The 13,862-nt window shown below is 45.0% G+C and overlaps 1 protein-coding gene across 2 annotated transcripts in view; it reads right to left on the bottom strand.

Annotated features, from left to right (window-relative positions):
• The window catches only part of gsk3ba (glycogen synthase kinase 3 beta, genome duplicate a), a 31,110-nt gene extending 18,972 nt beyond the window's left edge, over window positions 1–12,138 (bottom strand). Inside the window, exons 1-2 of one of the 2 annotated variants that reach the window (XM_010900224.5) lie at window positions 11,239–12,138; window positions 692–885 (exon numbers count right to left, since the gene is read on the bottom strand). In XM_010900224.5, coding sequence (XP_010898526.2) covers window positions 692–885; window positions 11,239–11,326 — 282 coding nt within the window. In that variant the 5' untranslated portion in view covers window positions 11,327–12,138. The remainder of the gene's footprint in view (window positions 1–691; window positions 886–11,238) is intronic. The other variant, XM_010900225.5, reaches the window with a different exon arrangement.
• Between the last annotated feature and the right edge of the window lie 1,724 nt (window positions 12,139–13,862).

Genomic DNA, 13,862 nt, shown 5'->3' with positions numbered 1-13,862 from the left:
GACCATTCACTAAAGACGATAACAGCGTGAATGGATGGAGTCACACACATTCCACACTCTCTGAAAGAATGCCACCCTTTACAAAGCAAGGGTGGAAGAAAAACACTTGAAAGATGAATGTAGGATGTTATCTTTGAAATGCCATGTATGATGTAATCGCTTTGGTGAAGCCGACGCTGCATCAGAGAATCGGTTTGTGGCTTTGAACTGTGCTGCTTAAACGTGTCTTCTTATCTCCTTCTGCTCAAAAGCAGCATCAACGTTGGAATTTCCTTTAAAAAAATATTTTCCGACTTTGGTTTTGAGATTCCAAAATGCGTGAGACCCACACAGCATATGTTGCGGTAAAATATCTACATTCGGTCAAAGAAAAGTTTGTGTCTTTTTTTGAAGAAAACATTTCTTTCTCAGACATTATGAAAGTCAAGATGTGTGCGGTCAGGGACAGGTGTGTGTTAACGGCGTGTGTACCGACCGCGTGTGTGTGTCAAGGACAGGTGTGTGTTAACAGTGTGCGTACCGACTGCGTGTGTGTGTCAGAGACATGTGTGTGTTAATGGTGTGCATATTGACAGTGTGTGGGTCAGGTACAGGTGTGTTAACGGTGTGTGTATTGACATTGTGTGTCATGAGCACAGGTGTGGGTTAACGCTGTGCGTATTTAGTATGCGTATGTGCGTCAGTGTCTCACCTTGAACCTCTTGTCCTGCAGAACCTTCTTGATGGCCACCAGCTCTCCAGAGTCACACAGTTTGGCCTGGTAGACCACGCCAAACGAGCCGTTCCCAATCACCTTAGTGTCTGTGTAGCTGACCTCCTGCGGCCTGTCAGACCCTTGCCCTGGAGTGGCTACCACTGTTGTCACCTTACTCCCATCTTTGTCCCCTGGAGGGAGGGGGGAGAGAGATAGAGGTATGTTAGTTAACTCTAAGTGAAGAGACTGACTAATTAAGCAGGGCTATGAAATACGGCCAGTAGGCTGTACAGTAAAGGGCAGATAGCCTGGATGTTGTCCTTAGCTGTGGCATAACCCTGGGGTGCCTTCATAGACCTTTTATTGTCGCAATTAGAAGATAAAAAGTGACGTTTACAGACTCTGCCCAAGGGAGAGTGTTCAGTCATACACGTGGTATACAGTGTCATATAACATGGCTTTCAGCCAATCAGCAGTCAGGCTTCGAACCCCCTCCCCCCCCCCCTGGTTTGGGCAAGAAAGATTAGGTACGCATCACATGATCCCGCTGTTAGGTAATAATACGACTAGAATATGACAGACACATGCTCTTCATAACAGCCGTTCGTTACTAAACATCAGTTGAAATGGTTTGAATCTCAGCCAGTGACTTGGTGATGCTGTAACAGACTTAAGCCAGGCCAACCTCATTTCCACTTACAAGCTCTCTCCTCCTTCTCCTTCACATCCACCCTCCCCCTCTCCTCCTTCTCCTTCACATCCACCCTCCCCCTCTCCTCCTTCTCCTTCATATCCACCCTCCCTCTCTCCTCCTTCTCCTTCACATCCACCCTCCCCCTCTCCTCCTTCTCCTTCGCATCCACCCTCCCCCTCTCCTCCTTCTCCTTCACATCCACACTCCCTCTCTCCTCCTTCTCCTTCACATCCACCCTCCCCTCTCCTCCTTCTCCTTCACATCCACCCTCCCCCTTTCCTCCTTCTCCTTCACATCCACCCTCCCCCACTCCTCTCTTCTCCTCTACAGTAAAATGCACTGCAGCCCTTCTCTCTGGAGTATTTGGAGGCCGACTCCTGTTTAAGTGGGTATGAAGTGAAATGCACCAGTGTGTGTGTGTGTGTGTGTGTGTGTGTGTGTGTGTGTGTGTGAAGTTTCTCTCTGTAGCAGGGTTAAAGTCTATGCCAACTCCTTGTTACAGAATAACTAGACATGCTTATTGTGTGTCCCACAGCCTCAATTCCAATACTAAGCCCGAACCTACCACCCCTACCCCAACCCAAAACTACCACCCCTACCTCACCCCAAAACTACCACCCCTAACTCACCCCAAAACTATCACCCCTAACTCACCCCAAAACTACCAACCCTACCTCACCCCAAAACGACCACCCCTACCTGACCCCAAAACGACCATCCCTACCTCACCCCAAAACTACCACCCCTACCTGACCCTAAAAACTACCACACCTAACTCACCCCAAAACTACCAACCCTACCTAACCCCAAAAACTACCATCCCTACCTCACCTCAGAACTTCCCCTACCTCACCCTACAACTAGCACCCCTACCTCACCCCAAAACTACCACCCCTACCTCACCCCAAAACTCACACCCCACGCAAAACCCCACCCAACCCAAACCTACCCCACGGAAACCCACACCCACCCCAAACTCACATCCAGCAATAGGTGTCATTGCATGTTCGTTAACATCCATGGACATCAAACCCAAGGTTATGAAACCACTGGTGTAAAAATGTACAGTGCCCTAACATTAAAACTCTCTGGAAGCTTAAGTCCATATTTCTGGAATATAATATACCCTGCTATACTCACAGAATGTCCCACCTACTCACATCTAGAAACAGACTGACTTTTCCTAGCCTAAATAAAAAACCATGCAATAGTTATTTTCCAGACAATAAAAGTCCTCTTGACATGACCCACCTCTTGCTTAACTTCCTAGTTCCTTTTTCAGCTACATCATCACCAACTGAATGTTGCTCTGCCCAGAATACCTCTCCTGAGTCTTCCTGAGTCTTCCTGAGTATTCCACTACTGCTGGTGTTCATGTTTGGGAGCCACTAAACTAGTCTATACATTTGTAAAAATGACTCCTCCACATTAATCTGGATTAATCTGGATTAACTCCAACCTACAAAAAAAAAGTCCATGAAACAACTATTTCACTTTACCGCAGGAGAAACACCAGACACACACACAAACACACACAGCAGTGAGATTCTAGTTGCAGGTTTTCAGAATCTTGTTCTCAAAAGCAGAAATTATCTAATTGGTTGTCTCAATGAGGCACTCTGAGATTATATTTTAAACAGTAGCATTCTCTTGACAGACGGCATCCCTACCCCAAACTTAACCCCTAACCCTAAACCACACCCTAACCTCAACTCATAACCCTACCATAACCTTAAACCAGAGGTCTCAAACCGGTTCCACGGAGGGCCGAGTGTCTGCAGGTTTTCTCTCTCACCTTGTACTTAATTGACAAATTAGGTCACTAATTGGTTCATTTCTACCCCCACCTGGTTGTTTCGGTCTGAACTGGGAACCAATTTAAAGGAAAACCCAAAAACCTGCAGACACATGGTCCTCCGTGGAACCGGTTTGAGACCTCTGCCTTAAGCATAACACATTTTTAACAACAGTAACCACTAACTACAGTCCTGCATTCAAACTATCCTTGGGATATTGATATTCAACGGTTAAAGTTCCAAAATTGCTGGAGGACATCTTGATCATGTACCCAGAGAGTTGGGGTGTACGCTCCGCCCTAATCCTTGAGTCAACCAATCACCTAATTTCTGCCTTAGTGGCAGATCTGTCTCAAACACCAGATTCATCAAGGCAAAGTGAATGTGCTGAAGCTGCAGTGCTGACAAGCCGGCGCACACTGCAAAGACTAGATGGGTCGGTGGTGTGATAATGTTGAGTCAACACAGTGTGAAGACTAGATGGGTCGGTGGTGTGATAATGTTGAGTCAACACAGTGTGGAGACTAGATGGGTCGGTGGTGTGATAATGTTGAGTCAACACAGAGTGGAGACTAGATGGGTCGGTGGTGTGATAATGTTGAGTCAACACAGTGTGGAGACTAGATGGGTCGGTGGTGTGGTAATGTTGAGTCAACACAGTGTGAAGACTAGATGGGTCGGTGGTGTGATAATGTTGAGTCAACACAGTGTGAAGACTAGATGGGTCGGTGGTGTGATAATGTTGAGTCAACACAGTGTGAAGACTAGATGGGTCGGTGGTGTGATAATGTTGAGTCAACACAGTGTGAAGACTAGATGGGTCGGTGGTGTGATAATGTTGAGTCAACACAGTGTGAAGACTAGATGGGTCGGTGGTGTGGTAATGTTAAGTCAATACAGTGTGGAGACTAGATGGGTCGGTGGTGTGGTAATGTTGAGTCAACACAGTGTGAAGACTAGATGGGTCGGTGGTGTGATATGTTGAGTCAACACAGTGTGAAGACTAGATGGGTCGGTGGTGTGGTAATGTTGAGTCAGCACAGTGTGAAGACTAGATGGGTCGGTGGTGTGATAATGTTGAGGAGACAGTGGACCAGGCCTCGACAGGGCATTAGTCCAGAACGCCTGCGGACAGCTTGTGAACCAGTGAACATGAGGCCGGGGATACTTGCTTTATGGCAGTATGAGTACACTGGCTTGGTTGATTAACCGCGTTCCCGGAAATATGGTTATATAGCAGTAATTATTCAAGCAGCCATGAAGCGATGCAGTCTTTAACCCCAACCTGGAGTGGAAATGCCTGGGCCTCCAGCAGAAACCCTCCCTCTCTTCTGAACCATTGACCGGATGTGCAGGTTGTCCAGTTGGGGACATTGATTACACACAGAATGTCAATGTTTGTGTATCACCATATGACCTTATGACTTCCTGAATCCCAGGGATAGAGGCCTTAACACACATTCACCACTCACACGTCAGATGTTTGTCCTGTCTTAGGAAAGGGAAGTGGCGTTCTGTGACACAAACCGACCAAAATAGACTTGCACAACAACATAAAGAACATAACACACAAAACATTAGAGGGAGAGAGAGGCCGAGAGTGAGACACAAATGAACAGAGTGTGAAAGATAGAAAGACAGAGAGCGGGAAGGACAGGAGAGAGAGAGGGGTGAAAAGACAGATTCCACATTTGTTTGCCAGCGTGAATGTCCCACAAAATATTCTAACGTAAATGACAGTTCATGGTAAGAAAGTGGCTACGCTTCAACAGACACCAGACATAATGTTATCTTCTTTGGCTGAAAACAGGGAATTGGATGTCCTGAATGTCAAGTGGATTTATACTGTTCCAGACGGACCCACCTGTTGTACAAGTTGTTATCGGTTGTCTTTAGCGCAACACAATTATTTGAATTCACGTCTCAATCGCATTAGTGACATGTGCAATATTTATATTGAAAGACCATGCAATATTGTGAAACAATATAGTGAAACAATGTCCGTTTTATAGTTTACTTCGATTTTTGTCTTCTGCGACTACTTCCTGCAATCACCAAGCCCTGGACCCCTGTCACTCAAGCAGCACAAACCCTCCTCCTTGCTGATGGGTTCTGCGTTAGTTTTCAGAATCACTCAGATGTTGGCTGAGAAAGAATTCAGTCAACCGATCATTCCAAACAAAACAAAAACACACTGTGTTTCTGGTATTCCGACATCATTAACAGCCCTAGTTGCTTTTCATATAAGGACTTCACTGGAGACCGTAAACGCCTTGTTGACCGGGTCACTACTGACGTTAGATCCAAAGAACACATCTATGTGTTTGTCAGGAGCCTGGTTTGATGTGAATGATAATGCGTTTTCTACCTTGCAAAATGAGACAGATATTTTCGTTTTCAGGGGAGGCCAGAAGGAGGGCGTCATTTCGAAAGCAGGCTCCAGCAGGCATTTGGTGAGAATCTTCTTAAATGTCAGCCCCTAGTAGCAAGACGGGACAGCAGTGGACATCTTTTAAGGCTGACTAATATGTACTAATATGTGTCAGTCCAGACGGGGCCTCCAATCGCGGCCCTGCAGAAAACTATGGCTTTGCAGTTTGTTGGGAAGGGCTCTGCTTCAGCTGTAATGGGCACGGGCGCTATCTGACAGAGAGGTTAAAATAGACAGGCAATGGACATGTAAAGGAAGAGACCGGGACAGAGAAACTCATAGAGGGGATAGAAAGGGAGGCAGTTAGGGATATGCTGAGAAGCGGTGGACTGTGGTTTCTCACCCGTGGTGGGCCCAGGCAAACTGTCAGTCGAGGAAGCTGAGCTGTGAGAAGCAGTGCGTTTCAATGGGGTTTCACATACTACTCAATACAAAAACCTCACAAATGTAACCCTCCTATTCAAATCATTAAAATATGACCCACTACTACACTGAAACTGTACATCATGAGACAAAACACAGACAAAAACAAATGAGGGGTCTGACCACAAGAAAAAGGCCATGCAAGAATAGGTAATGAGCCCACTCAGATGAACGGTCATACAAGCACAGAGCTGTTAACGAAACTGAAATGTCAGATGGACGTTACCACAAATGATCTGTCACCAAGAACAACATTTGGAGGCTGGAGGTCAATACAGAATAAGGATGTAACCATCAACTATTGACAAAGTGAGGTTAAAGGTCGGAGAAAGTTGGAATGCAACTGAACATTGGAAGAGATATAAATGCATAACCTGTGTGTGCGAAAGACAGAAAAAAGGTAAACAAATCATATTCTGGTTATTGACACTTAACCTGATAAAAAAAAAACAGAGAGATACAGAGAGAAGAGAGACAGAAAAGATATATAGAAAGAGTCAGACAGAAATAGAGTGAGTGGACAGACAGACAGAGCAGGAGAGATGGACAGAGATCAGGAGAGGATAGAGTGAGTGGGAGGTCTGGTGTTTGGCTGTGTGTAGTCCCCATTGTCAGGTGGATGACTTGCTGTCAGGTCAGAGATGTCTGGTGTTTGGCTGTGTGTAGTCCCCATGGTCAGGTGGATGACTTGCTGTCAGGTCAGAGATGTCTGGTGTTTGGCTGTGTGTAGTCCCCATTGTCAGGTGGATGACTTCCTGTCAGGTCAGAGATGTCTGGTATTTGACAATACATTCTGAAGTACTAAATGCAAAAGTGTCAGCTTTGGAAAAAGAAAGGGGGATAATGTCAAATAGGCCACTTCCCTCCCTGAAACAGTGAGAAATGGCCAAATCACACACACATGTACGCGTACACACAAAATGACCAACAACCTCGTCCTGCTTCGCTTGTTTAAAAACTGATGCTGTGAAGACTCCATCTGAGGTCACTGAGACAATGTGCAACTGAGCACATCACCTCCATCACTGCAGACATTAGCTCCAAGTAACCATACCATCACTGCGCAACACGCACGGGTACAAGCGCACACACATACATTCACACCGTCCTATTAAAGGGCAGGCAGTGACAGTCAGAAATGTGGGAGAAAAAAGTCCCAAAAAGTCTTTAAAGTAACACAGCTGTTGATTAAACTACTTTTAACCCACAATCTTATTGCAAAATGGCCAAGCCAAGCAGTAGTCCTTCTAGCAAAAGTAGCTAACAAAGCTAATGAAAAACGCACACACAATCCTCAAACAGATACAAAATATTTTCAAGTTACATTTTCTTTTTAACGTGAACGCCAAGTAATTCGTAATATACAATCAAATTATTTTGAAGATGCAAATGTTAACCCAGTGATCTTCCTCAACAAGAAGATAACCATCCCATACATACAATTATAAAGACAGGCGACACCACTGCAGTTTGGGTTTGTGACTCCAACTTTGAATACCTCTGGTCTGCAGTAAATAGAAACATTAAACAGAGCTGATTTACAATTAAAGAGACAATGAGAGAGAAAAATACATACCACACATACAATATGTAGAGCCAAATGCAGTCATTGATAGACTGTCAGACACAAACACACACACTCACACACACACACACACACAGAGGGATGGTTTGGGAGGTCATGTAGGGGTCAGGGATCTCCAGTGGAGTATGTGAGGAATGACAATTTGCAGCCGGATTTTCTGAATAACTCCGAATCTTTCTTTCCTACCCTCTGCTGTCTCTTGTTGACAGGACGAAGTGTCCAGGAACATCCAGTCGCAGTGTTGGCACACAAAGAGAGACAGTGGTGGGAGATTTCAAACAAACTGAGATTTCGGTGGTGGGAATAGTCAGCGTTGAGAATAGCTGGGCCCCTGGAGATCCTGTGTAGCAGGTCACTGAGCGGTGGCCTCTGGCAGTGCAATAACTATCACATAAAACGTGATGAACTGGGACCTAATATCTAACATCTCTCGCTCTTCCTCGCGCTTTCTCCTCTCTGATTTTCCGCCACAGCTCAGTTCGTCTCTGTCATCTAGCATCTTTTTGTTGAACTTCATGTTTTGTTTTGTGAATCGTCGCATTCTCCTCTTCTCAGGGCTACACGTCCCTGCAGGAACCTTGTACTTCATAATATTTTTTTTATTTATTTACAGACTAAAGGGGGTTTCCAATATAAGTAAGCAACATGATTAACACATTTTCCATATCGGTTTGTTGTCATTGTGGGTGTGCAAGAGCCTGAGAGCCGAAGGCAAAAGCACAGTCTGAATAGAGAGACAGGAGACGCTGTACAATGGATTTACCCAAAGCTCTTTTCTTTAACTTCTAAAATATGTCAGAAAGCTAACACTATAATGCTCTGTCTCCTTATTAAGACAGTCAATTATTTTGCTAAGAAAGTTAAAAGAAATGACTCAGCATTTCTTCCTTTCTCTTACTGTGATGTTCAAATACAGCAGTACCTTGACCAGGTTAAGCTGTTCATCGTAATTTAGGCTTCATAGTCAGAAATTGTGACAAATTAGAAGAAAAATAATAACAATATGCCTCAGAGGTTTGGCTAATAATAGTGGTTCATACTTTGTTTACAGCGTTACGCATAACAGCTTCACATGCTCTGACTGCAGGTGTCCCACAGAGTTTGGTTGTATACCCCCCCCATTCCTTCAATTACACCACATGACTTGGCTCTGTCATATCCTCTCACGTTCTCTCCTATCACTAGACACAAGAAGACCCTCAACAGCTTTTTTATTCCCCACATCTGACAACTACTTGTAGACACGCATCTCTGTGTGCCTGGCAAATCCCTCAGGCCAGATATAGGCTCACCACCTCAAGCTCAACCTTGATAAGACTGATATATGAAATGCCCCCATTCCAAGGTGCAAAAAACACAGGCAGGAACCTAGACATAACCCCTATCTTTCTCTGATAAACATAAAAGCGCAGACTTACTCCTGCTCTTTGTTACCCAGTTTACAACATCTGTGCGGTATGACTTCTCCACACACAGAAAGCAGCTTAACTCCTCCATATTCCATCTGGAAGAGTCTAACTTCATGTTGGCTGTGATCCCTGCGTGTGCCATCGAACCTCTGCAACTCATCCAAAACACTGCAGTCCTCCTGTTGTTCAGCCCTCCTAAGTTCTCCTGTGTCACCTGCTCCACAGCACATTCCTCTGGCTTACCTTCAAAGTTTGAATCCGCAGCAAGGCCATGGTGCTTGCCTTGGGAGCTGCACCTCTTTACCCCCAGGCTATGCTCAAACCCAACACCCCAATCGATGCACTGCGCCTGGTTTCCAGGGGTCTCGTGGGCGTCCCGCCTGTATGGGATGTTTAAAGCTACTCTCTGGACGCTGTGTCATCTTCAGAAAACTATTTCTAAACAAATCAAGAACAAATGTACACACTGTATGTATGTGCTTGCCGTACCTTGATATTTGAAGATGAATTAACTAACTGTAAGTCGCTCTCCTAAATGAATACAATGGAAGTAAATGTAAAATGTAAATGGTATCCAGGCTTTATTGAAAGCACACAGAGGAAATACAGAGAAAGAGAATGATAGAGAGAAAAAGGGAGCGGGAGCTTTGAAATGCTAAACAAGCCACTCATTGTCCTTGGCCAGCTGCCTCTCCACAAAACAAAACCAGGAGAGAGTGTGTGTGCGTGTTTGTGCGCGTGTGTTTGTGCGCGTGTGTGTGTATGCGTGCATGCTTGACTGTGTGAGCATTCACTCTAGGATCATACACTTTGGCTACAGCTGCTTCAGATCATCGGCCAAGCTCGTCTCACCCACTGCTGCACGTGTGCGAGAGGGGTTGAGAGGGAACGAGGGAGCGGGGGGGAGGGTAGGAGGGAGAGATCACGACAGACAGAGCACAGAGAGAGTGGGAGGCCTGGGGTTTCGGCTGTGTGTAATCCCCATGGTCAGGTGGACGACTTCCTGTCAGGTCAATCAGCCTGCAGCCTCGCCCCCTCCCCATCAACGTGGTTGTGTGTGTGTGTGTGTGTGTGTGTGTGTGGGTCCATCACCACTGCAACAGCAGACTTCGTCTCTCTATTTCCCCCTCTGCCTTCATCCCTCTTCTTCCCTCTGTGAACACTATGTGTCGAAATGGCTGAAGCATGCATAGTATGTGTGTAATTAATGGGAATAAGCAAAGGATAAGCAGCAGGCTGACTAGGTATCTGACTATAGGCTGAGGGTTCTGAGGCCATTTTTTTTATTAATGTTTGTTCACCACAGTTCATAAAAACCTTCAAGATGCCAATGGGGATATTAGACCTGCCTAGCTCCGAGCACTCCCACGCAGCGAGCCACGTGCCCTGTCGGGGGCAAATCGATATAGGGTGTCGCTGAGGAGTCCCAGAGATTGGTAACAGGAAGCAACTTCCGCCTGACACATTGACTGACTAACACTCCACTCACGTTGTGACGTCTTGCTTCTGTGCTCGACGAGGAAGCCAGTTCAAAGACAACTCACCTCAAACACACGGGGGAAACGCCCCTTTACTCTAAGACCAAATCCCCCTCGCCTCATCCCCACCCACAGTCACGTTCTGGGCGGGGGCGCACCATTCCCATTGACAGTTGCGTAACAGGCCGATCCCATCCCGTCAATTGCTACATGTGTCTAGTAAGAAAGTAATTTCTACTAGCTGAATAAAAATGCTCGGGAAACAACGCCTATAACGTAGTAAAAAAAAACTGCGGCTATTAAATTCTCGCATTATAGGCTAAAACCCAATTGCACTGAGAAATCAGTTATGTTCGAGATCAGTATGTTAGCAGGTTACCACGTAAAAAAAATATAACGTGTAATCCAATGGTCAGCTAGAGTAATCAGACACAATTCTGGTTTGGGTGGCAGCCAGCCTTTTATGGCCTATGCCCCGGTGGGGCCTGAGACCACTTCCTCTCACACTGACCAGCCCAGTGTCGCACGTCACCGTGGTCCCTGCCCACAGAAACCAGTGTCACTCGATTCCTGAGAATCATAGCCTGAGACAGAATAACCAGCCTGGTTGTGCACTCAGGACTGGCATCGCGTTAACGTGCTATAACAAGGAGACAACTAGGTTTGTTCAAAGTGTTTTCATTCACGAGTCAGGAAAATGACAAGATAATTAAAAATGGTAGACTTACTGCTGACTTTCATAGAGCCAAAAGCCGAGGGTTGCGGCGCTGGTTTGCAGCTCTCCGCGAAGGAGGTGGTTCTGGGCCGACCAGACATGAGCCAATCCCCGAATCAAATACTGTAGACTACGTGCCTGTAACAAGTTAGATGTCTTGATAGGTTTTCCTTTCCAAACCTTTGCATCCAAAATATGACAGTTCTTTAGTCTGAATGTTTTATTGATCACAATAGGATTAATATATATATATAAACTCCTCTGTCCACGAGCCTTTCCCGTCGTTCTTTTGTCCTCTCAGTCTATCCTTTCTTGTCCACCAACAGTCATTCAAAGCATCCTATCTTCCTTTGATTGCTCGTTTTCCTTTAGTTGGTAGGCCTTGGAGACAGGTCTTAGACTAAAATAGTCATGAATCTGGCCTCTCCAGATTTCCCAAATGTGGTTACAGTTTAACAGAAAATGACACAAGGGAGACAAGCATACACAATGCGTAAATGGTGACTAGTTGCTGTATATTCATATAGATCCAGGACCATGCAGTTCCTCTTCATATTCCGATAAGGAGAGTCAATGATTCGATGGCCATGGCGGCTCCCTCGCTCTCCTAATCTACACTACAGACGATTCAAACGGAAAATTCTGCCAGTTGCCCAATCTTAACGTGAATAATTTCCACGGCCTGTAAACTCGTTCCAAGTCCACAGATGGCGACGACCAAATCCTGTTCTTCTAGTATCGAGATTCGAGACAACCCTATGAGCTTCCTTCATCTGTAAATTACAGTCCCAGTCAGACCCGACGGTGCTGAAATTATTTTTATTCCTTCTCCATCGGTTTCTGGCTCACGGTCTTTGTCACCACGGACCTTTACAACGCCTTTTGCGTAAGTGATTAAGTTTGGTTCTATTGAAGGATGCGCATATTACGCGAACAAACTACTGTAGAGAATCGCAGAATTGTGCACACGCAAGTTGAATCTGTCGGCGGATTCAGCCAATCCGAAGGGTATTCCTTGGCGATGGGCGGAAAGTTCCACAATGTTGACCAATCAGAACGATGATTTTGTAGAACACATGGCATCATTTGCGTTTTACTCCACCCCTGCTGTTCCTAAGCTCGTGTCAGTGTATTACTGCAACTGCAAAGCAGGCGGGGAAGTCAGGTGGACTGATTGCACTTTCAGCCAATAAAACTCAAGGATGGGATATTTGCACCAATGGCTGAAAAGTTGCTGCCAGCAGGTCCCCGGAAGCCAAGTAGCACTGTTGCCATGTCTGCTCTTGTAATTTACCCAATAACTCTGAGTCGCGCGACTGCAGTCACCTTTCTTTAATACCTTTCATGACACAGAAATGAACAGAATCAGAGTTGTGCCATTTTACTCCATTTATACCCTCTATTGAATGAGAGTCATGTTGTGCGGTGTGTGTTTCATAATATGTGTGTGTGTGTGTGTGTGTGTGTGTGGTTAAGAGGGTTTTGGATCCTTGACGAATCTTATGTCACTACATTACTGGAGTGAAGCCACAACTTTGCATTAGTAAGGCTACAGAGCCTGTGAAGCGTGATGTGTAGATTATTATACAAAACGATCCAAATACTCACTCCCTCATCACCCATATTGCATTCAAATATGCAGAATTCCTTCCAAGAACAAATGCATTGACATTCATATTCAATTCCCTATGCAGATTTGTTTTGGGGGGTCAATATCACAAACTGTCTGTCCAGATGCAATTTACCTAAGAATCAGCAAGAGCAATTGTCCCTCTGCATTCAGCCAATGTTAAAATCCTACACCCTAAAATCATCTGAAACCTTTTCAGAGTATCTAAAAAAACTACCCAGCCATCTCATGGTTGATTTAGTGAACTATTGCTTTCAATGTAAATTGTTTGTACTGTCTTCTTTCTAGTAGAGTGAGAGCAAACTTCAATGAGTAGGATGTACTTACTACCACTGGGGTATTTGGTTGTTTCACTTAGCTTTCTGGAAATTTCCCACAAACAGTAAATCACTCTGGATTAGAGCATCTGTTAATTGACTAAAATGTAAATGTAAAATGTGTGTGGTGCTAATGTGTAACCAGTTACAATGGTAACGCCTCTGTGACAGGTGAGTAAACCCAGTGTAATAAATTTTGGTCTACTTGTCTAGGTGTCTGGGTCAGTGTATTTTAATTTGTAAAACCTCTGTCCAAATACATAAAACCAAATTGTTTTTCCATATAGAATATTTTCAAATAATCACTTCTATATGTACAGGTTATTGAATGTGAGTTTTTGAACCCACGTATGATCACAGAAAATACGCAGATAATGAGCCGTCCTAGATGGCAGCACTAGGATGGAGAACCACTAGAAGTCTAAAAAGCTATTGGTTGCTGTTGATTCATGCCTTTTTGTGTCTTTTGGGTTCGTCTGAGGATGGTGAATCAGTGGGAGGTCTTTAAGTGGTGTTAATGCGGAATAAAGGTGAACCGCATCACAAAATAGAAGCGGTATTGCAGAAATAATGGGAGATACTGCTTTCTCTTCACGCAAACTGTTCCCGGAGCGCACACACACACACACACACACACACGCGCACACATATATACACTCACACACCATCCCAGTTATATGCAGGCATCAC

Source organism: Esox lucius, chromosome 16 (genome assembly GCF_011004845.1).
Source record: "Esox lucius isolate fEsoLuc1 chromosome 16, fEsoLuc1.pri, whole genome shotgun sequence".
Lineage (NCBI taxonomy): Eukaryota > Metazoa > Chordata > Actinopteri > Esociformes > Esocidae > Esox > Esox lucius.
The sequence above is the reverse complement of the archived record's forward strand: the minus strand, read 5'-3'. Positions and strand labels throughout refer to the sequence as shown.